General features: G+C 44.9%; 1 protein-coding gene across 1 annotated transcript in view; it reads right to left on the reverse strand.

Annotated features, from left to right (window-relative positions):
* Positions 1-24,213: 24,213 nt before the first annotated feature.
* Positions 24,214-25,364, reverse strand: part of CREG2 (cellular repressor of E1A stimulated genes 2) — a gene marked incomplete at both ends in the record, with an annotated part of 33,369 nt that continues 32,218 nt past the window's right edge. Inside the window, one exon of the mRNA XM_080917351.1 lies at positions 24,214-24,361. Within this exon, the coding sequence (XP_080773477.1) occupies positions 24,214-24,361 (148 nt within the window). The remainder of the gene's footprint in view (positions 24,362-25,364) is intronic.

Consider the following 25,364-nt stretch of genomic DNA (forward strand, 5'->3'; position numbering starts at 1 on the left):
TGGGTGTGTTTTCATGAAGGTGGCAGTGCAGGTTTACATGCTTACATCCTGTCGTTGTATACACATGGTGGCCAATGGCCAACCTTAGATTCGCTCGTTTGGTATCATCCACATTGTCTTTTGGCATGGACATTTTAATGTGGACTGAGGACATTTTGGTTAGGTTAGACACACTCCAGGGATCCTCCTGTTTCCACTTCTGAGTAACACCATGGCAAACTTGTTCTATGGTTGCCAGGGTGGTAGGGGTACAAGGCAGCTGAGCACAGTGCATCTGAAGCTGGGAGGCAGAGAAATGAAGTAGAGGATAAAATGACTGATTTTTTAAGTATCATGGGAGCACTCACAGTTGATGGGCATGTGTCTTTAAAATCAATACTTTTGCATAGAACATCCACTTTAGGGGCCAGGGGACCATAGGCCATTGATCACGTCTCATGACCCTTATACTATGGGAGGAGTATGGTATGATGTCTGACCAGGGCTTTAGTAAGGGATGCTAAGACAAGAGCACAGAAGCTCCTTCTTTGGCTGAGGGCTTTATATTGGCCTTGCTTCATTCTGTGTCACCAAGTAGATATAGGTTAGCAAATCGGAGATCAGCAAAATATTTTTAGGAAGTCAGTGGGTATGTGCGAGATTCTTCTGTCTCCTTGATAAATGGTTACTCCTGGAAGAAGTGGCCCAGAGGTAGAGTTGTAAAGAAAGCTCAAGTGGAGAAGAGTAGAATTTGTGTCTCACAGCCCTGTATCTCGAACCCACCGTGAAAGTGGGTGGTTGGGCTAGGAAGCTACCACCATTTAGGAATGACATCTACAGTTATGAGAGGAAAAATGATGGTGAACCAGAGCTGGAGGTGGGCTAAGCAGAGACAGCAGAAGCCTGAACTATCCAACACCAGCCTCCATAGACACCCTTAGGAAAAAAGCCAGTGCTATGACCCCCTTCTTTAATAACTGATGTCTGGAAGTTCTGCTTTGGGGGTTCTGCGACTTCTTCCTCTCATTTCCAAAGATAAAGATGTAAGAGGTGGGGCCCGTGGAGATTAATGCTTTACCGAGGGGTCTGTTCTTATTAGGAACTAAGGAGAGGGGTGACTGTCAGAGTGCCCTTGACCTGGGGCCACCTCCTGATTTATACACATAGCCTCCTATGTTGCGGTAAATACTAAAAAGTGTAAACCTCTTATCCCATGCTAGTGCCAGCTCCTGCAGGGCCATCTGGCCATGCAGGGATCTCTAACTTGGTGCTCCATGCCACCTCTAAGAACACAGGCGTGGTTCACTCCACCACCCCTGCTACTTCTGTCCTGGGTAGCTTATGGCCTCCCCAGTGTGTTGATTTTACTCACTTTCCTCCACCGCCTGATACAAACGCGACTCTGCATCCGTTAACTTATCAAACAGGTTTATGTGTTAAATTCTCAATCCACAAACCCTCTACACAATGAGCTCACAACCAATGGACAAAGATATAAACTGTCCATCTATAGGAGATAAATTAGACCCATAGAAACACTTAGAAATAATCATAATAACCTTATCAAGCTAGAGATGCACCGGAACATACACATTGGTTTCCATGTTGCTTCTGCCATCTCTGACTCCTCTCCCTCATTTCCCTCCTCCAGCCTCTTTCCCAGCCTACCTCTCCACTGTCCAATATATCATCTATCTTAACATCACTCACATTCTACACTGGATAGTCTTGACAAATGACACTCAAGATGCTTCCTTTTCCTGTGGCTACAGGCTGGGCTGGTAACTCAGATTCTTCTAAGTGAAGTGTTTTCTCTCAGATCCTAAACTATATCAGGACAAAACTGCACATACCAGGGAAGGATTCATTGGGGGACCAGGATTCCAGAGGGGCCCTGCCTTAGCTTACATTTGACTGCTCTGTTCAGTCTTCAGGAGCCATAAACTTTCTCTCAAGCCTATGGCCATGCCCAAAGCTTCCCATAAGTCTCCTTTGCTTCCACTGACCAGATGTGGTTTCCAATTTTTGGTCATTTCTGTATTTCAAGACAAACCCCAGGCACAGCAAGGAGACACTGAAGCTTATGTTTATATGTCTAGACTAAGTGTCTCATGGTCATCATGGTTCCCCATAGTCATCTCCATGGTCCTCCTCTTCATGGGTAAAGAGATACTGCCCAGGGTTTCATAATTAAAAAGTGACAGGGTTGAGACACATAGTCAGCTTTGTCTGACTCAGCAGTTCTGTGCCAGAATCTCCGAACACCCTCCTTGAGGGCTGATCTCACCCTTAAGTTATGTCTCTGGCTTCTTCCCTAATACCTTGTGAGATGTGGGGCCTGGGTACTTCCAGGGCTCCAGTTCTGTACAGGCAACAAGATGCTAGCTGCCTGCTGGGCTTCTGCAGCAGCTGCTTGCCTCCTTAAAATCTCTTTCTCCATTTCTCTATTTCTCTCTGCATTTCTCTCTCTCTCTCTCTCTCTCTCTCTCTCTCTCTCTCTCTCTCTCTCTCTCTCTCTCTCTCTCCCTCTCTCTCTCACTCACTCTCACATACACATACACACTCTGTTTCTCTCTTACACACATTCTCTCTCTCTCATATACATACTCTCACACTCTCTCTCTCACACACACTCTGTTTTTTTTCTCTCTCTCTCTCACACACATATACAAACACACATACACTCTCTGTTTCTGTTTCTCTCTATTTCTCTCTCACAGTCTCTCTCTCTCTCTGTGTCAACTATAGGTAGGAAATAGAATGTAGGAGTAGCATTTCCTCAGTTGGGCATGGTGACTCATATCTATAATTTCCAAGATAGGAAAGTGAGGCAAATTTGGTTCCGGTCTGGGCTACATTGTAAGTTCCAGGTCATCCTGGGCTACAGAACATGGTGCTATCAAAAAGAAGAAAGGAAGGAAGGAAAAGAAAATGTAGAAAGGAAGGAAGAAAGGAAGAAAAGAATTTTTTCCTGTGTTTAGTATGTGTCAAGGCCTATTCTAAACATATGAATGAGTGTCCGTGTGTGTGTGTGTGTGTGTGTGTCTGTGTCTCTGTGTGTGTTTATATGTGTGTCTGTGTGTCTGACTATATGTGTGTTTGTGTATCTGTGTGTTTGTGTGTCTGTGTGTGTGTGTCTGTGTGTTTCTGTGTGTTTCTGTGTGTCTCTATGTGTATGTCTGGATGTCTGTGAATGTGTTTTTTGTGTCTCTATGTGTGTCTGCGTGCTTTTGTGTTTCTCTATGTTTGTGTGTATCTGTATGTGTATCTCTGTGTGTCTGTGTATCTCTGTGTGTGTCTGTATGTCTGTGTGTGCCTGCTTATGTGTGTCTGTATTTGTCTTTGTGTGTATCTGTGTGTGTTTGTGCATCTGGGTGTATATTCATTCACTTAGCTTCCAAACATCCTGAAGAAGTAAGTGCTCTGTTGATCCATCTCACAAGTGAGGAATTTATAGCCTAAAGACCTGAGTGTTTTAGTCAAGGTCTCACAGACAGCAAATGACAGATCCTCCCTATGACAGAGTCCCCATGAAGCCACGAAGACCTGTTTGTTGTTGTATTTACTTTATGCCTGGTATCCAGTGGGCGAGCTAATACCTGAACAGATGAGGAAGCTAAGGAGTGGTGAGTTCATGAGAAACAGAGAGTCCATATCTCTCCCAGTCTAAACGGGGGCGTCTTCTGCATTTCTTGGTGCCCACCTGTATTTCTGTCACTTCCCGGGTAGCCGGTCGGTGTCTTAACTACAATCCCAAGTTAGTTTTTTTTTTTTTTTTTTTTTTTTTTTTTTTTGCCCAGCTGACATAAACATAGCGTTTCTCAATCTGTTGCATTTTTGTTTTTTTCCTTTATATAGGACCAAAAATTATGCAAGAGGGCTTGTGCCATTCTCGGGATTCAGTGCAGCCAAGTCTTGGGCTCATGAGATGGTTTGCTGAAGCTCGTGTGTCTTAGATCCACCAGGAGTTTTCTGTGGTCGGTCCTGGGGGGAAAGGCTGCCAAGCATGCCTGAAAGGCGATGGGGAAGGATGACTTCTTGGATGGGGAAACAGCTGAGGAGACCATTTGTGTTCTTTGTAGGCAGGAGAGAAAGGTTGGCCACACAGTCAGGGATCTGGAAAGTACAGCACAGAATCCCGGGAAGTAATGTGTGGGTGGTTCTCCTGGTCAGATAATATTCGTGGAGAGATTTTGCTTCTATAAATTGTCACCAGAGAGGAACTTCAGCAGATGAGGATCAGAACGAGAGCGACAAGGATGTTCTGTGCTGTAGGCATCAGCCCGTGTCTCCAAACTCCCCTGCTTTTGCACAATGGATGGAGGAGTGAGATGTGGAGTTCACAACACTTCCTCCACACACATGCACACACACACACATACACACTCACACAGATACACACCAACATAGATACACACCGACACAATAAACACATCCAGACACCACATAGACAGACATGGACATACACAGACAAACATACACACACACACAAACACATACATAGACACATAGACACAGACAGACACAGACACACAAACACATACATACAAGACAGACATGGACATACACACACACAAACACACATACAGACACAAGCACATAGACACAGACACACAAACACACACAGACACACAAACACATACAAGACATACACAGACACCCACAGACACACACAGATGCACACAGATACACACACAGACATACACAGACACATACAGACACATACACTCAGACACACACACAAACACACAGACACAGAGACGTATTCACAAAGACATACACACACAGAGACACGTAGACACAGACACAGACACACACATACACACAAACACACAAACTCATACAAACAGATATACACACACATATTCACAGCCACACACATACAGATACACACAGACACACACAGTATTAGCTACTGCAACTACTGTGGCTTAGAAGTTCCAAAACCAGATGCCAACGATTAGTTCCAAAGATGATGCTATTCCCAGAAGGACTGACAGCTCACCTGATGATAGGAGACCATCATTTGACAGTCAGGGTCTTTAGGTCTTTGAACCAAAAGACTGGGGTGCCTGATAACCTAGGAGAAGGAGTCTTGTACCATGCAAAGGGAGTTTGGATATGTCTTAGTGAGACCCAGTGAAAGATTACAGGAACCAAGAAAAATGAGACCACCGAGGAACAAGGCTTTATGGAATGAAGGTTTGGCCACTTGTGAAAAGCAGAATCGCATTTCAAGGGAGCTTGAGTCTTGCTGGGGAAGGGATGTTTAGGCATTATGGAAGGGTATGGATGCTGAATAATCAAAGGAGTGGACCGTACCAGTGAGGGGCCAGCTCTCTAATGCACAGTAGCTCTGCTCTGCATGGCAGTGTGAGGCTAAACTTGAGGATCCGCTTCAGTGTGAGACTGAGGAGGTCGCTACCTTTACCCTCTGACCTCCTGCTAACCTTCCATAAGAAGGAGCACTGATTAACAGATGGTGGTGCTGGACAGTGGTGGCTTTAATCCCAGCACTCTGGAGGCAGAGGCAGGTGGATCTCGGTGAGTTCGAGGCCAGCCTGGTCTACAGAGCAAGATCCAAAGAGGCATTGGTGGTGAGTCAGGCCCTAGAGAAGAAGAGGAGACAACACTCCTTTAATAGGTGAAACTAAACTCTAATGAACCAAGATAAACCGAGAGCCTTTCCAGATATCAGAGTCTGATATTTGATGTTGCTAATTGATTGAAAACTTAACCAGATCAAATCGCACAGCACCAGGAAAACACAAGCCAGGATGTCATCAGGGTGACTGGCGGTACCCTTACCTGTCAGAGGGAGTCTGGGTGTTTTGACTGCTGTCTTTTGGAAAGCCTGGGGGAACATTATCTGCCCTGCAGGTCGCTGTACATTCCAGGGTTATTAAAATGTGCAGAGTCTGCTCTTTCCTCAGAGGCAGCATTAAGACCCTTTGATCTCTGCTGACTTCCACTGACAGGACTTGGAAGTCTCTGTTGGCATGAGAAAAGAAAGAGTCGGGACGGATAGCTGTTTGATATTTGGCCTCTTTTAACTAAAACAATTGCGGTCTTTATAAGTTCATGCATTATTAATATTTGGTGACTAACTGTGCCTAAACATCTGTGAAGATGAAATTTAAAAAAAAAAAAAAAGAAAAAAGAGATTGTTTTGGCTGTACAATATGCTTGGATATATGAGATGCCACCGAATGGGGTTTAATTTTAACATGGCTAAATCTCTGTTTGGGGGATTTTGCTTTAATAAAAAAAAAAAAATCAAGCATCCTTGTTTTACAATGAATATTTTGTGTGAACTGATGTTCCTGGGGTGGGGGGGCAGAGGGAGCCACAGTTATGTTAAAGATTCTAGAAGGATGAGGGGCAGATTAGAACTTTGGAATTGTAAAGAGTTGAAATGTTGTAGATCCAGAGCTAAATTATTTTAGACAACCTTTATCTCCCTTACTAGTTATCTGCCGCCACTTTTGTCTTACCTGACACCCCTGACTCACAGGGAAACACGTTTGAAATGTATGAACAGCCCATTCCTGAGTTTCATCAATTCCGATGCTGAGACTGACAACCTTGAGACAGCATCTGAAACGTACAGCTAAAGTTCGCTGAGGCCAACCACCTGCTGTGTATTTAAAAGTGCTTTAATTCATGCCTCTCTTTTGTTCTGCAACTATAAAAAAAGTCATGAAACCATTTGCGTGTTAGAACAAGGTATCTGGGGCAACCTGAATCAATCTGAGCTTCCAGGTTCTGGCCACTTCTGTTTGGCTGCAGAATCAACTATCCTGTATTCTCTGGGAGGTGAGGCTGCATTTTGTCTGGACAGGAGACCAGGATTTCACCTTGACTCAAGGGTATCTACCAGAGAGCTCACTGTCTCTCTCAACTTATCTTTATGCCGAGAACCAGTTCAGAAGACTTCCCAGATCTTACGCAGTTTTTATCTTCAGTGGAGTTCATGAATTTTAATCCCATCGTAGATAAAGCAAGCCGTGAGCGACTCCCACTAGCTATTAACTACATCAAAAGACTGAAAACGCCCAACTATTAAAAAGGCACCGACGTCTCAAGACACTTCCTTATGAGAACTTTAAAAAGGGGGCTAACTTTAAAATTTCCTATCACTATCAGGCGGTGGTTGATTACGAGAATTATAATGAGATTGTGTAAGGTGAATGCAGACGGCTCTGAATCCTGATCAACATGATTTTCTCATCTTTGTTTCTGTATGAATCACATGGCTCTCCATCCAAAGTAAGAGGAAGCGGGGCTGACTGATGGACACCTGTCCTCTTCTTCAGGAGCTGTCCAGGACTTTTCAGGGATGGTGAGATGGCTTAGTTGGTAAAGGACTTGCTGCCAAGCTTGATAACCCGAATTTGATTACCGGGACCCACACCTCCAGCAAGCTGCCCCTTGACCTCCACAAGCTTGGTGGTATGCACGCGCCATCCCCCGATAAATCAATAATGCACTACGAAATTTAAAATGGATCTTCCGGACTTAAAAAAATATTGTCTGTTTGTTTACAGAGCTGGGGCTAGCACATTCCAAGCAAGGCCTCTTTCACTCAACTAGGACCGGGCCCCGCCCTGTTGGTGAACATCTTCTAAGGCTTACCTGCATGCAGGCAACCGTTTTACTTTTGTTTGGCCAGTCAACAGGACGTGCACCAGCAGACTATAGCCTTTGTTTATTACAGCTTACCTTTAGTCTCAATTTAAAGCTTCAAGTATTCTAATTGTTTTTTTTTTTAAAGTCCAAAGTCTCATTTCCTTAACAGCAAATCTGTGGTGAGAACAGTTGTACGCTGCAAGGGGCCACCTTTCTGTCTTTCGATTTCTGTCTTTTCTTTTTGCTCATCTCTACGACTTAGGTCTTTGCCACAAAGAACAAACGTGCATTGCGTTTTTTATTAAAAAAAAAAAAAAAAAAAGAAAAGAAATCTTCCAGAGCCACCTGATTTGGTTGACTCGAGCAAAATGTCGCTCATTTCTGTAAACCGAGATTTGTTTTAGATTGGGTTCTGTGTTAGTCAGCTTCCGGATACCGTGAGAAAACCCCTGACTGACTACCGAGGAGGAAAGTTGCATTTGGCTCAAGGTTTCGGCCCGTGACCACGTGGCTTCACAGCATGCAGTGGATATGTACGTGAGCAAAGCTGCCCACCTCATGGTGGCCAAGAAGGAGAGAGGGCGAAAGGGAGACAGAGCTCATCACACACCTTTAACGACTTCAATTAGGTTCTGACCTCCACCAGCTCCCAGGACCTCTGTCAGGCACTGTCAGAGCTCAGAGACCTCTAAGACCAGATTTGTAACAGTCACTTTCCGCCTTCACTTGTTGGACCCGTGAACAAATTTATCACCGTTATGTATTGTACTAAGCTTCCTCTTCTTGTATGACAAAATACCCTGAGCTCAATGGCCTAACACCTCTCACACACATTATTTTGAAGGCATAGGGGTGGCACGGTCAGAACTGTAAATAAATTCTCCAGGCGTTAAAGTTGAGGTGTCGGCACTGTGAGCTCTTTCATAGGAGCTTCAGAACAGAATTCTTCTCTTTGTCCAGCTCCAAGAAGGTACCCATGTTCTTTGGCTCATAGCAGCCTATTCTTGAAGCCAGATGACCTGTATGGTTTGGGGGACTTATCTACAATAACCCTAACCCTATTTGTAGTTTCGAATGAGTGACTTTATTGAGTATAGAGAGTTAAAGATGGAGGATGTGTGATGGACAGGTGGGTGGATGTGGGGACCTAGTCTCAGGTCCAGACTAGGGTCTCATCGGACACTTGACATACATGCTTAGGTCCAAAGTGTGTGTTAGAGAGGAGGAAGGGAGAAGGGGAAGGGGAGGGAGGGGGAGGAGGAGGGAAAGAGGAGGGGAGGGGGAGGGGAGGGATATGGGCTGGGGAGAAGGGGGGCTGGGGTATCAAGCAGTCCTCTTTATGCACACTGCCTGCCCTGCCTGCCCGCCTGCAGCATGCCACAAGCTTAGGCCCCCAGGAAGGAGCCTAGTGTGATTGTCAGTCAAGCAACGCAGAGGTTGGTTTTAAATCCTAACACACGGCCCTCCTCCCTGCTCCTCTAATGGGCATTCTACAGCTTACATCCGTTTCCTCTCAACGGAAACTGTATGAGTCCATCTCTGCTACATCCTGTTTACTATCTCAGAGCATATTGGACACATGGCCTTGTGGCAAGATTGGCCATTAGTCTTTTTCTACTCAAAACTTATGAGTTTGGGTGTGTGTTGAAGTGGGCAGAGTTCAGGTTGGGGCGGGGGAGGGGTCTCAGCCAGGCTTTGGTCAGACCTGAGAGTTTTCTGGCGTTAATGGACCTAAGTTGAACCAAGGCATCTTTGAATATGAACCAACAGATTTTCTCTCTTACAATGAGAAAAGAAGACGGGAGAGAGAAAGAGAGAATAGATAGATGATAGATAGAAATGGTTTATTTCTTCAAATAAAACTTAAGAGTATTTTAATGAATGGGTGTCTAGTATAATGATATACTTCATAATTCAAAAAGTAAGATAGAATTAATCAACTCCTCAAACAATTTTGAATGGCTTAAGCTAACTCCAACCTGACATTACAGTTATAATTTATTATCATGAATTATATTATAAAACACTTAAATATCATAAATTATTATTGTTATCGTGTCTCAAAAACAATTGTAAAACACACCGGAGAATGAAGGAAAATTTGTCTGAACTTGCTGTTTTTAGCAGTTAGCATCCCATTTGAGAACTCAGCTCAAAGACTTCCTGTTTATTGGTTCAAGAAGGCCGGCTGCTTAGTCACAGCATTTGCACATCGGCCTGATGACTGGCCAGAGGAACCGGAAGTCAGGAAAACAAACCCATCCCAGAGGTGAACGGGCTCCCCAGGTGTTAGGATGCTGAAACTCTCCCACAGGTGTGAGCTTTGATGCTTGCTCTTCAGCTGACAGCGCTAATTTAGACGGTTCTGTTAGAATCTCTAACAAGTGCTGGGTGGCAAGTAGAAGTAGGCCATTAAGGGTAGGCTTTGGGAGATTATTTTTTCTCCCATTCCTGCCGCACTGTCTGCATTCAGGTCTACCACGATGTGGAAAGTCTTCACACATGTCTGCTTCAGTGACCTGAGCTGTTAGGACACCTCAGACCAATAAATAAATACGTAAATAAGAATAAAAATAAAATAATAATAATAATTTTATTCCTCTCAAGTTGTTTCTTAGGTACTTTTGTTGCAGCTATGGAAAAGCAATGGCTATACCAAGTATTGGAAAAATTGACCGACAAATATCAACTCTGCAACCTAAGTTAAGAAAATTATCAGGCTTAGTAGCAAAAGAGAAAAAGAAAAGCCTTCAGATAAGAATGTCAAATAATCTTAAAAACCAAACCAAGCCAAAACCCAGCTGTGCTAGTGATTATTGATTGGCTACTTGGTACAATCTCGAGTTGTCTGAGGAAAGTCTCTAGGAGGAATTGCCTAACAAGTTTTGTTGGCCGGTGGGCATGCCTATGAGGGGTTTCCTTACTCGGCTGTGATGGGAAGACGAGTTCGGAAAGTTGATGGTGCAATGCCATGGGCTGAATCCCGAAATGAATGAAGAGCCGACACGGACACACGCCATTCTCTTTCTGCTCCTGAGTGAAATGATCAGCTGCTTTGAGCTCCTGCAGCCTTCATGTCCCTGCCTTGAGGGACTGTGCCCAGGAGCTGTGAGCTAAAGTAAAGCCCCTCTCCAATAAGTCACAGTGTTTAACCACAGAGACAGGAACTATAAACAGGATACCAGCAAAGTCACAAGAGCCATCGTTTCTGAAAACAAGGGAAGAAAGCGTGATCTGAGCTCTTTTTATATTGTGCCCTGCAGGGCATGCTTTCAGCCTGCGGTACTGATCCAACTTGGCCATCAGACCGAGGCGTACCTTAAGGGAAGATTACCATCTTTCTCACTGTGGTAATCACTCTTGATTTCCAATCTCACAGGATCTAGGGTCATTGAGGAAACAAGGGGCTGGGTGTGTCTGAAAGAATGTCTGGCTTAAACTGAGGTTAGTTTAGATTCTGAAGTAAAAATCAGCAGTGCCACCCATGCAGTGGGCTCCCTCTTAGATTAAAAGGGAGAAAGCTAGTGGAACATCGCTTTCCCAACCGCTTGATGGTGGAGTTAATATAGCCAGCCGCATTCTCCTGCCTCCACACTTCCCCTACCACGATGGATCATATCCTCCGGACCTACAGCTGAAATAAACCCTTCCTCCTTCCCTTCCTTCCTTCCTTCCTTCCTTCCTTGCTTCCTCCCTCCCTCCCTCCTCCTTCCCCTGCCGTTGTCAGGTTCATCACAGAGACTAGTAAGTAACTGCCCTCTGAAGAAATGGGAAATGTCACCAGACCGAGGTTGAACACTTTAAAATATATAAATGCACATTTAAGATTAAGACAGAGATTGGAGCAAAGGCATAAGGTTAATGTGCAACAAATGTTATTTGTCATTACAAAGTCGGTGGAATAAGGCAACTCAATTATGGGCATAAACTGGGAAAACCAAAGAAGCTCATTGGCCGTTACAGAGAGTAGGCGGGGATTTAAGAGACGCATAGGCAAAACTACTTAAGGAAACAGAGGGATAAGTATGCTTAAAAAGTATGAGTGGTGTGTGTGTGTGTGTGTGTGTGTGTGTGTGTGTGTGTGTGTGTGTCCTGTGCCACAGTGAGCCATGGTGTGTTCCAAGAGCTGAGGCAAAGGGAAGTTTTAAATGATAAAAAGGATTATATCTGATGTCTTGAGTCAATAATCCTTGGCCACAACAAGGATTAGTAACGAAAGTGTGTGGGGTCAGTCGAAAGTTGGCCAGTCTGTGTGCAAGGTCCTTGTAGGAGGCTGTGGTGTCCTTTGTTCAACTGTGCTGCTGGCGCAGCCTTTCCAGATGGCTACCCTCAGGTAGGGAACAAACTTGTTTCACAAGCTCCTCACCTCATCTTTCTTGCTGTTACCACACTTGGCACAGGTCTTCTACATGTCTGTCTCACACGGGATCAAACACACTTTTCCCTGATGACAGTTTTTCTTTGGCCACAGTGACAATGAGTGGTTTTTCTATTCTAGGTCTCTCTGCAATAATTTCACCTAATTTTAAAACAACTTGGCTTCTGATACCGTCATAGGGACTCCATTGACGCTGTAAAGTGCTTTGAGTAGATGAACACTTAAACAGTATTTATTCTTCCCATGGGTAGATGAACGTTGAAGCAATATTTATTCATCCCATGGGTAGATAAATAAATACAGTATTTATTCTTCCCTTGTTCTTCTGTTGAACTACACTTACAATTCCTGTTCATATTTTTAAAGAGCTAAGTCACACTACGCTGCCTAGACTGATCTGAGACTCCTGAGTTCATGCGATTTCCCTGCCTCTAAGGAGCTGAAACTGCCGGCATGTGAGACTGTATCTGGCTCTGCTTTTTAAATGTGTTGATGTGTGTGGGTTGGTGCACATGGGTGCAGTACATGAGGAGGCCAGAAGAGGGCATCATATCTTCTGGAGCAGGATTGAGCTGTCCAAAGCCAGTGTTGTCTGCATATGTAACATTCCCAGCCTCTGAGACTAAAGGAGATAGTGGTGGATTTTTGTTTGTGTCTGGTTATTTGAGACACTTGCCTCATCTTTCCATCCTCCTGCCTCTGTCTTCTGAGAGCTAGAACTATAGGCATATATCACCATGCCAGGCTTATGTGTGTGGCTTTAAGTGCCTAATTTGGTGTCTCTCTCTGTGTGTGTGTGTGTGTGTAGTAGGTAATCTGCATCAGAGTAGCAGATAACTAAAGCAATGAAACCCAGTCCATTATCTAGGCAGAGAAATTGGAAATTGTCATCTTGGGGCATTCCCAAACTTTTGACAGTTAAATCAATATATTACATCCCTAAAGAATGTCTTATGACCATGCAAGATGGCCTGCAATGTTAGCTCCATCGGTGACATGAAGCACTTAGTTATCACGGTCTCCGGAGGAGGAATAGACCACACCCAGTCTGCATTATGGGTCATCTGGCTGCGTTCCCTGTTGGGAAATAAGGACTTTGTCTGTTTGTCTGTTTTTGAATTTAGGTAAACAAACTCTTCTAAACCTCCTCCTCCCTCTTCCCATTTTTCTCTTTTGAGACAGACTTTCATTATGTAGGCCAGGCTAGTCTTAAACTGGGAGAGATCCACCCGCATCTGCTTCCCCATTGCTGGGATTAAAGGTGCCACTGCCGGAGCCATCTACAGTATACTTGTCACAGCTGTGCGGGCCTGTCACAGCTGTGCGGGCCTGTCACAGCTGTGCGGGCCTGTCACAGCTGTGCGGGCCATTAGCTCCTCTGGGGACTAAGGAGCAGGGTGGATTTGCTCCGACTCTGATGTTGGACTTGTGGGGTCGCTGTGCTGACATAGTAAAATGTCACAGGGCACTTTAAATCAGGAGAGCATGGATCCGAGAAACTACTGGGCAGGCTACCAGAAATAGGTTTGATGTTCTTTGGGGAAAAGAGGCATGTGGGTAAAAATTAAACCACGTTACGTTCGATGCCCTTGAGGGAGTGGTGGCCAGCTTTCCCAATGCTGCGACCTTCGTGTTGCAGCTGTCCCCCCCAACCATAAAATTATTCCGTTTCTACTTCCTAACAGTAATTTTGCTACTTGTGTGAGTTGTAATATAAATATTTTTGGAAATAGAGGTTTGCCAGAAGGGATCCCGAGCCCCTTCAGGGAGGCTGAGGAGCACTGCCTTAAGGTGAACAGGCCTCCTTCGAGAGTCTCACCCGGACGGACGCAGGGCCAGGGCCGTGTCTGGGACTGAGAAGGAGGGTGGCTACTCGAGAGGAGCTCGCCTGAATGCGGCACCTGTGTGCAAAAACTTCCTGACCAAAGGCTCAGAGCCCCAGGCATAGGTGAAGCATCACATTCTTGCCAAGTTGGTTCGGAAAGTTTCTGATGTGTTAGGATGTGGGGAGGACGTTTTCCTGCTGTCTCCAGAAAGCTGAACCGGCTCCAGACGGCTTCTGTGTGACCTTGAACAGCTCCACAGTGGTCGTGAGGACGTCACAGTTTCCAGTTCCTCTCACAGCTGGTGATGCCTGGTACTTAGATGCTGGCCTGATTCATGGCAGGGAAGATTCTTACGCTGGGCTAATTATTACTCTTACAAGAAATGTGTCTGGAGAGAGATTCTTTATAAGTGATATCCACCAGGTACAGAGAATACAGGGCACTATAGGACGAGCAATAAAAATGATTAATACGTCCCAAGCCAAACAAAACCCACAAAGCACTCAAGATAAAAACGTGATCTTTTCCAAGTATTTATGAAAAATGGCTTTTGCGTAAGATAGATCTAAGTCTAGAGTATGGAGAGATACTGCAGAGGTTAGGAGTCCATACGGCTCTACAGAGGATGGAATTCTGGTCCTAGCCTTTGGGTGAAGGGACAGTTCACAACTGCTTGTGATTCTAGCTCCAGGGAATCTGGTGCCTGATCCTGGCCTTTGTGGGGTCTGCATTCACACGTACAATACCACATCTGCACACACACACACACACAATTTAAAAATAAATTCCAAAAAAAAGTGTAGAATTTTGACCTTCAAAGTTGTCAGAAGACAACGTTACTTTTAGTTTAAAAATCTTGACTCCCTTGTTTGTGTTTCTAGAATCTGATGACTCTCGATTCGATCAAATGCAGTAAGTTTCACGTGAACCAAGTACTGGAGATTTACTTTATAGACAGCAAAGCGCTGAAGAAAATAGAAACAGGAAGAGGCTGGGTGGGCTCAGAGCTATTCCTTTCGGAAGGCTGGGACAGAGAGATGGCCCAAGAGAGATCAGGTTACCTCTGGTTCCTTTGTGTGAGTGTTAGGTCTATGGCCGAAGGCAGAAGGAAACAACGCAACTGAAACTGGTTTGGGAAATTTGGTCATTACCCTCTCTCCTAGTTTCTCAGAAAAAAATGGAGAAAAGCTCCCTTTTGCCTTACTGAAGGGAACTGTGGCCGGTGGTGAGCTGTCCTTGCCCGTTTGCGGCAGTCACTGCTAGGCCACTGAGAGAAATGCTCTCTGGTCGTTGGTCATAGTGTGTCTGGGGCCGTACATTTGGGAGCCAGTGCAAGCAGTTGAGCAACCTCCAGGTGCCTGTGGAGGTTTAAAACATCCGGTGCTGATGCGGCTAAAGGCCATAACAGCGCAAAAGCCTCCGGCTGAGTTGAGAAACTCCAGGACAGGTAAGTTAGCACAAAGATAGCATCTTCTGCAGGAAGTTAGGACCCAGTGAGCCTTCGATAAGAAGAGCAACATCATTTTACAACCTTGAGACTTCAGCAGAACTGAGCTGCAAAATACAATCTCCAGCCACAGAAGCTCCAGCTTTTCTGCCCTATAAAACTTCAACCCCCATCCCTCCTCCGCCAACCTCCCTTCCCCAGGAGTGGCCTCTGCTCTTCCTTGTTCTGATCAAAGGACAACCTGTTTCTGTAGGGTCTGGTCTCCTACGTCCTCTAACCTGCAGCAATCCTAACAATCGGTCAATCGATGTAGTGCTAGCCTCTGGCACACACGCAGGCTGAGTAAGCTCAGCTTGTCAGGGCTTCTCTGTTCTACGATCCTCATCTAGAAGAAGCTGTTCCTATAGCCTGCATCTGGACCCTGGATGGCCTGGCGGGAGCTTCGGTAGCTGCGCTGAGGATATTGAGAAGTAAGAAGGAGGGCAACCCCATGAGAGGGGAGTAGGACCCGCCTCCGTCCTTATTGGACTCTCCAAAGCCTGGGGGAAGGAAAGATGTTGAGTCAGGATGGGGTTTAATATTTGCTCGAAGGAAAAGCGACTGGAAGTAAAGTTTCCCTGATGAGTCACCAGGGGGCGCACTAATTCTTTGCCTCTGTCCTACCTACAAAACCCCCAAGTTAGGAAACTGCAAGCTTGTTAGAAACTCCCGGAGGCCCCACCGCTTCTCTAGAAATGCCCAGGAGATGATGAAACTACCGTGAGACGTGGAGCGGGTAAGGAAGGTCAGAGCAAGAGGTAAAAATCATCCCTTCTCAGATACCTCTGGTTCTTGCCACGGGAACCTGACAGTAGAGAAACGGCTTCTGTGGGATGTGAAAAACGAGGGATGTCGAGGCACAGCCAGCATTATAGCCCTTACGGTGAGGCAAGAAGGCGTGGGAATAGTCTCATTCTACATGGGGAGAAACTGAGGTAAAAACTAAACCCCCCAAGCTCGTAAGGAGGAGAAGCAATGAATTGAAGTCAACTCCGTCTCCAAGCCAATTTTAAGATGCTAGAATAGGGGAAGACCGGGCATACCAGAGTAGTTGTTCCAGTGAGCAGGAAGAGGGGAAGGAGGGGGAGGGGGAGAGGGAAGAGGAGGGGGGATTTCTTTTGAATAACAGCACCAGGGAAGCACAAACAAGAAGCAGGAAGCGAAATGGTGTTTCCAGCTTATAGAGCCAGGATAATACCAATGACCAACGCTATGACTGCTGCACACCAGGTTATTTCTGTGGCCGTATCTCATCCATTGAAACCGGTCTCTCTGATCTCTCCTCTGCTTGGTTATGTTTGTGTGGCTGTGACCGAAAGATCTGGTGAGGACACCTTACGGGAGGAAAAACGGATTGTAGCTCACAGTTTCAGATCAGAGGGGTGGTACAGGCATGGCGCTGTAACATGCTAGCAATTGTGATTCCATCTTAATTTTTACCCTGCTCTTTTGGGGCTCAGTGTAGGAGCTCAGTCCAAAACAATAGCCCCCAGTAGTTTTTTTTTTTTTTTTTTTTTTGACAGTTCTTATAAAAATTAATATTCCTGGGTCAGGGGATGTAGCTAGGTTGGTAGAATATTTATGTTGCAAGCATGAAGCCCTGGGTTCAGACGCTGGCAGGACACAACCTGGATGTGGTTGATCATGCCTGTAATCTCGTGTTGAGGTGGAAGGATGCTCAAAAGTGGAAGGATTGAATATTCAAAGTGATCTTCTTCCGCATAGTGAGTTCAAGGCTACTCCTAAGTGTAGGGGTAAATATTAAAAAGGAGACACTATCCCTCGCTGGCACTGTATGGGCCACATGGCATTTGCGGGGCATTTGCATTTCAGTTAGCTGGCCCAGAGCTCTCAAAATGTCTCCATCCCACTGGCTAAGTTCCCAATTTCCATCCCAGTCTGCCGCCAGCTACTCTGTGGGCCCTGCTGTCTTTATGACTAGCCCCATCTCTGCTGCAGACCATGCTCCCATTCCTAGCAACCCAGTAAGATCAAAAACTCTTGAGGCCTGTAATTTATCGGTCAGATTTATATCAGTAAATTCTCACTCCAAAAAAATGTCCACACAATAAACTCAGAGCCAATTGATATGATATAATCTTCCCACCTACATAAGACAAATTGGCCCATAATAACTATCCCTTTTAAGATATTCATAGACACCTGTGGCTATTTAAAGCCACAAAGAGATGGATCCTTCTCATCCTCCTCCATCTTGGCTTCTTCCTTCTCCCCTATCTCTCCAGCCTCTCAAAAACTCTGTCCCTGCCTTATTTTTTTACTGCCCAATCACAGGCCTTGCCTTATCTTGTGCCTGCCCTCACCAGCATAACAACCACACCTAGGAACAGTCAGAAGTCTCCCATAACCCCCTTCCCCCATCTTCCTTTTAGCTCCAGTATCTGCTCCCAGTTATCATTATAACAATCTTTGCTTTGCCTACACAACACAGCCATTCCATAGGAAGAGAAAGGGTGACTGCTGTCTAAGTAATCCCCTGAGGGCATGCTCAGTCAAAGATGTGGACTTCAGGTTTAAAAATGGGAGCCAGTCCTTGTGATGGATAAATACACAGAGAGTCAGCGCAGAGATAAACACAGAAATTGTCCAAGGATAAAGTGTGTTATGTGGTTACCATGGCAACAGCAGATGCTGAGGATGCTGGCTGAATTGATGGAGCTTGATGTCAACAGGCCTACTTCCTGTTTATAAAATGCAGTGTCTGGAGGGCAGGGTCATTGACTTGCTCTCTACTGTACCCTTCTGAATAGCTGTGTTGGGCTAGTAGCCTGAAGAGCCTCTCTGCTTGGGCAGCAGGAAAGCAAGGGCTTCTTGAATAGAATGAAGAGTCTGGACTCACAGTTAGAGGGAGATCAGTTCTGGAGATAGCTTACTTCAAGGTGTGGGCAAGGGATTGAATACTGAGGCAGGGGTGTAGCAATTCCCAACCTTACTGCAGGAAGACCCACATTCCACTCTGGGGTGAGCTGGAGTTTGTCAGCCTAAGGAGAGATATTGGTGGATCTGTGAAAGCCTCAGCCTCCCAAGGTGGGGCATGCTCATGGGCGCTCCACATTCTTGTAGGAACTTTGATGTCTATTTTTTATAATGTATAAAACAGGACCTTTTCCTAGTTCTGATCTGTATGAATGACATCTGTATTAAAAGATACAAATATGCTAGGCAATGGTGGCACATCACTCTAATCCCAACACTTGGGAAGCCGAGGCAGGTGGATCTCGATGAGTTCGAGGCCAGCCTGGTCGACAGAGTGAGTTTCAGGACAGTTAGGGAAACCCTGTCTTGATAAACCAAAAGCCAAACAGAATGAAAGAAACAGGGGAATGCAGGGTGTAGGGAGTTGGCTCAGTCTGTAGGGTGCCTAGCACACAAGCATGAGGACCTGTGTTCCTGTAAGCCCAGTCCTGGGAGAATGAAGGCAAGCAGAATGCTGGAGCTCGCTGGGTAAGCAGTCCAGCCAACTCAGTCAGCTCCAGGGTTAATGAGAGGCCTCTTCCTAAAAGCAAAGTGGAGGAAGCTGAGGTAATGGCTCAGCCAGTATAAATGCCTGTTAGGCACACATATGAACTGAGTTGAAATCCCTGGCACCCATGTAAAAATCCAGGCATGGCCATACTCAGTGCCATACCTGTAACCCCATTCTGTAGAGGGTCAAGATGGGAGGGCCACATAATGGCTACACAATGGCTACACATGCACACATACACACATACATATAACATACACACACATACTCACACAGAAACATTCACACACCCTTTAAAAATTAAGGTGGCAAGCACTTAAGAACATTTGACATTGACTTCACGCCTGTAAACGCACACACGTGCCTGCACACCTATATGCATAAGTACATATACAAACATGTACATATGCAAACATGTCTATATATAGTATATGTACACACACATACACAATATTAAAACAACACAACTGTAATTACTTTAAGACCGGGAAACCTAAAGCGTGGCTATAACAGCATTTCTTTTTATTTATAAATTTTTATTCTTTGACAATTTAGTATGCATCTACAAAGAAATACCATCATACCCTTCCACCCCAATTTCCCCTCAGCTCCCCTGGGGTTTTTACTTCCAAGTCTACCTCTCAATTTTATGTCCTCTCTTCTCTTTGTTTTAGCTAAAAGAAAACCCCACTAAGCCCATAGATGCTGCCCGTATATGCAAGGCTGTGGGTGCAGCCAGCAGCCACACACCCAAGAATGGTTCTCCCCCCTCAGTCATTCACAGCATCTCCTCAGGAACAGGGCCCCTTGCAGCCCTGCCACAGTTGGGCTAGAACTTACAACAGGATTTCTAGGTCAGCAAATAAAGTTTCTGTAACTCATAGCCTCTTAGAGTCACAACAGCCATGATCGATGGCAAAACACGTGCGTTCCAGTGACTCTGGAACATTGCTTGAGCCTAGGGTTTCAGGACTAGCCTGGACAAGGAGGCAAGATCAGCCTCAGTAGAGAAGTACAAACGAAGTCTCCTGTTCTTTCTTTTCTTTCTGTTAGATGGGTTTTCAGTGGATGTACCAAAGTAGCCTCTGTTCCTTTTAGGACCCTAATAATGTTGCTTTATAACAATACATAGAAAAGGCTCTGTAGAATTACCCAGTATCTTTAGGATAGCATAGTCAAGCACAGATGCTGTACTAATGGAATAGTCTTTGATGAAACAGACATACCTGGTGTGAAGATAGACTTTGTGTTCCACGTGCATTACTCGAGACAGACAAACCACAATCAAGTTTCCCATAAGTGACTTGCTACCACAATCAAATGAACATCAACAGGTTATCCTAGAGAAGTTTTCCATCAATAAATACTTCACTAGTGACAGCTATGTTATTAAAAAGTGAAATACAAGACTTTTGGGGACAACTTCAGGAGCACATTTCAATCCTAAAAGAACATAGTCACCAAGAGTCAATATGTACCAAGGTATGTGGGCACCAGGGGCAGCAGACTCTCACTGTATGTGCTAGCTAGCTTCATGGTTGTGGCAAGCCTTGTCAAATACATTAGCAAAGACTATCCCGCGCCCAAATTAGAGGACGATTATTGGGAATACGGTGAGAAAACGTTATTTACAGACTTGGTTGGTTATATATACCCAATACATATACTCTTCTAAATGTCTCGTAGAAAATTTGTACAGCACATGCAGGTACGTCTTTCCAGTTTTCATTGTCATGGTCCTGGGGTTACACCCATGCTTCATGCTGAGCAAAGGCTCCACTGAGATGTGCCCCAGGGCCCTGCCAGGTTCTTAGTCATTTGTGTTCAGCCTTAAACTGAATACATTTAGAAACTTTTAAAGGAAGAGTTACATGGCTTTCCCAAATATGTACACTAGTGATTAACAAAGAAATATCTCCTCTCTGCTACATTTTGACATGTAATAGTTCATCTTGTCTTCTCTCTGCTACACTTTGGTAACAGTTTATCTTGCACCCTCTCTGCTACATTTTGGTATGTAACAGTTCATCTCAGTTAGGGACTCACAATCCAGATTCATGAATGTCTTACTTGAGTTTTAAGTCCTACTAAATACTTCCCTCTGATGTAATTGTAGATGCTGCAGTTAACTAAAGATGCAGATGCAGTTTTAAGAAATAATACAAACAGATCCTGTATCCATCTTACCCAGTTTCTAATGTAATAATGATTAAGGTCAAGATATGGGTACCTCCATCAAAATAAGAATCCACTACTTCCCACTTAAAGTAAGGTTCGCCTGTCTCACTCTGTGACCTCCTTTCTGAAAAGTCTTCATTCTTAAAGTCACATTCAGAATATTACATGAATGGGATTATATAATCCGAACACCCTTATGGCTTGCATTAACCACTTAGTATAATCTTCTGCAGATTCACCAAAGCTGTTGCTTGTACCGGTAATTAGTCCTTCACATTGCTGAGTGTGATTCCATGGTATGGATGTGCTACCATTTGTCTTTCCAGACACCAGATCAAAGGATGAAAGGATTGTTGATTCCAAGAGTGACTGTCTTGCTGGCCCCATCATATGTAAGTTTTCGTGTGAGTGATAAGTTTTCATTTCTCTGGGACCAGTCTCTTGTTTCTGATTGGTGGGCAGCTGCATTATTGGTGTTTTAGGAAACAGCCACGTGGCTTTCTAGTTCTGTTTGGTGTTCCCAGCAGCGGTGGATCACTATCTGCTCACTTCCTACCCTTGCTGCTATTTGCATATATTCTTAACACTAGCACTTGTCTGCAGATGTTCTGTCGTTTGTCCTCCTAAGAGAGTCCTTTGCACAGCCAAACTTTTATGACTTAATGAGATATAATTTAATCAAAATTTCTTTTCATGAGTTTGAAAAGGTACAAATACCACTCTGCCAAGCCCTTGTTCCAAAGGTTTTCTAGTTCCTTCTACAGCATTATAGTTTCACATTCCTATGTTTACAAACATGAAACTCTTCTTAGATTTTATATAAAGTCTGAGATTAGCCCAGGGTTCACGATGAATGTCCACATACTCCACCACATTTGTTAAAGGCTGTTCCTGACTTTTCATTTGTTTGGTTTAGTATTTTTTTTTTTTTTTTTTTTTTTGTTTTTTGAGGCAGGGCCTCTCCTTTTTAAAAAATGTTGTTTATCTACTAATTTTATGCATATTGGTGTTTTGCCTCCATGGGTGTCTGTGTGAAGGTGTCAGATCCCCTGGAACTGGAGTTCTAGACAGTTGTTAGCTGTGTTGTGGGTGCTGGAAATTGAACCTGGGTTGTTTGGAAGAGCAGCCAGTGCTCTTAACAGCTGAACCATCTCTGGCTTTTAAAACATAGATTATGTGTAATTTTTTATGTAGTCAAGCATGTCATTGTAAATAAGGAGACTTTCATTCCTTTCTTTCCAATTTGCATGCATTTGTTTTCTTTTTCTTGCCTTATTGCTATGTCCAAAACCTCTAATTTTATGTCTAAAACTATGCATTTTAATTCAATGTAAATTCCTGGAGATTTTCTGAAACACATTTGCCTGAAGAGGGACTGTCTGATCCAAGCCCATGAACTTCCAGCATTGTTGTTGCTGTTTGGACTGTTGAGATTTCATTTCCTGCAATTCAGATAAATACCTGACAGTGCTCTTTGGGGTTTGTAACTGCAACCCTGCTCTTCAAAGCCTGTGAAATATCAGGAACCCTTCTTATGAGTTAACTCATAAGAAGCTAACATAACAAAAGGTGAGGGGGACTGGGAAGCCTTGTTAAGGAAGCCATGAGAGGCAGTGGTACTTCAGAGATGGATGTCTGAGTTTGACCTGTGGAGCCCCCCACCTTCTTCTAAGTTAGGGGCAGCAATTTTAAATTTTAATTTAAAATTTTAAACTTTAAACAATTTTAATTTTAATCTCTAGAAATAGGAAACACCTCTAACAAAGCCACCTTATGATTACGTATTAGAAATAATGGTTTTTGGAAATTCTTGTTGAACTGGCTTGTGTCAAATAAAAAAGGACTGTCCAGCTCTACTAGGTTTCTAGTAGTAAGCACTTAAATGTTTTAACAACACAGACTCTTTTCGTGTCTTACTTTGTTAAACAGAATTATTTTGTTTTAAGGATGTGCATACTTTCTATGGTGTGTTTTTATGTTATACAACATACCTGACCCATCAGAGAGAATTTCTAACCATCGTGGAAAGAGAAAACTTGTCCTTGGTGCTGTGTGCTCTAGTCCAGTCAGGTGTGTACACAGTTTCAACTTAGTATCTTCCAAAGGCCAGGACCTCTTGCAAATGATTGTTGAACAAGTTCAAAGCTTGCTGCTCCCTACCCCAGCACCAGGCCCTTCCAGCAGGCCCGTTGGTCATTGTCCCTTAAAAATCACGACCCTTGCTTGATGACCCTCTGTGCATTTCAGTAACTCCGTCATAGTGCGCAGTGAACGCAGGGGCCTGAGCTCAAGATGCTGACTGGCTCTCTGTAAGCCTCAGTCTCCCGGCTGGTTGGAAAGAGACAACAGGACGTCCATTTTACTGGGCTTAAGTGAGGTGACCTGTTGGGGGTCTGGCCTGAGGCAGTGAGCACACTCTCAGGCATCTTGCACGCTGCCTTCTCTTTCACATTTGCACTCGTGCCTCTGTCTATGCTACATTGTGTGGAAGGAGGTGCTTCACACTTTGAACACCACACTTCAGGAATGGTAGAGAGGCACCTCCTCCCGGGAATATTAACAGTGGGGGATCTGGAAGCTCGCTGGCAGAGACTATTCTTGCTAATAGTCTGCTGTAGTGCCTGCTCACCCGGAACCGGCCAAGCACAAAACTGCACGTACTTAGTGTGCTTGGCATACTACAGTGGGGGAAAGGCTCCCCAGGTGACCCGTACGTTCTAGAAAGTACCCCTGCAATTCAGTAACAAAGACCTTCTGACAGAAAGCCCTCCATCTCACCCTGAACCCACAGCAAGGCTGTGTGACGCTCGCTCGCTCAGCTCTTACTATGCAACGAGCCTCCACCCAAGGCACGACTTCTGGATGGTAAGCAACACAACGTTCTCACGATACAAGGCAATAACATGCGATATACAGGCATCTTTTTTTTTTTTTTTTTTTTTTTTCCAAAGAACAGAATAGCAACTACCACTTCCATTTTGACAACCGGGATTTCCAAAGGGGTGTGTCTGGGTTGAGTACAGCGTACACGGAAACGTTTCTAAGTGAAATGCCTGTGTGGAGGATGGATCGGCAAAGGACCACTTCGATGAATCTAGCCCAAGGCTCCCTGTCCACCCTCTCTCATCCTGCTGAAGGATGATAGGGCAGCTGGGCGCCCTTCAAACAAAGATGGCCGTCGGAGACTCTCTGGCTTCTTCCCTTCGAAGGTTTTCATCTTAATGCAAACCCAGGGACTTCTGTGTTGCTATCAGGCCTTTCTTGGAGCTGCTTTGAAGTATTCCTCCTTTGGGATGTCAGATATGCCGCCATACCATTTCTGAAGCCAGATGTGTTCTACCCGCATCTTCATGAAGAACCATTCATACTGGCGGGGCCACTTCCTCATCCCCGGATGCCTGCAGGGATCAAAGGGAAAGGATGGCACAGTGAACTTCTGTACCTCGGCCAGTCCCAGGGGCCCTTATGCCCGTAGACCTGGGACTGGCCCAGTTGCTCAACCCAACCAGAGGTAGAAGCTGATGAGGTGGGAGGGGGTGGGGCCAGGGCTCAGGGAGCCCTAGGAAGGCAGGAAGCTGTAGTCCCTATACATAGCAGCCTGCTCAGTTCTGGAGCCTGCTAAGGAGTTCGGATGCTAACGCTGCACCTATGGCTGTCGCCTTACCTGTCACATAAGCGGAGGCTACGACGCTCATCACAGGGCTGTGTGGGGTACAAACGGGAAGTGCACACGGAAATAACATTTAGTTCTAGCCAGTGCTCCGGGGACACTGGTGGTTGATAGTGGGAAACATCAAGAAAGACCATGTGTGTGTCTGTAGGAAAGGTAACAGAATGGTGAGGGTGTGAAATTCGTGGGGGAGATTTCCGTTCCCGCAGGAAGCGTGGACAGAGAGCTCCACCCGTGTCCCCTGCTACGCTCATGCCTGCCTTCTGATCCCGTTGCAATACCCACGGAGGCAGGAGCGACAGTCCATCTGTTCTGTAAACTTTTTATAACAATAAAAGTCTCCTTCACATCACATATAAAGATGTTATAAACACAAGCCAAGGGCCAAGAGCAGGCCAGAGGGACACCTGTAACAAACACCGTGGTGGTTTTTGTAGAGATGTCTGAGCATGTCCCAGGCACAGACGGGCTAGGAAGGATCTCTGGCTTTCATTGCAAGGCGTGTGAACTGCTTGCGTTTGTGTCTCATTTTGTTTTGTTTTTCCAGCTCGACACAAGCCAGGGTCATCCTGGGAGAGGAGACTTCAATGGAGAAAAATGCCTCCATCAGATTGGCCTGTGGACAATGTCTTGATTAATGACTGACACCGATAAATAATGGTGGGATGTATCACCCCTTTGTAGGTTGGTCCTGGGGTGTAAGAAAAAGCAAACTGAGCAAACCTGGAGAA

This window comes from Micromys minutus, assembly GCF_963924665.1.
Source record: "Micromys minutus genome assembly, chromosome: 5".
Taxonomy (NCBI): Eukaryota; Metazoa; Chordata; class Mammalia; order Rodentia; family Muridae; genus Micromys; species Micromys minutus.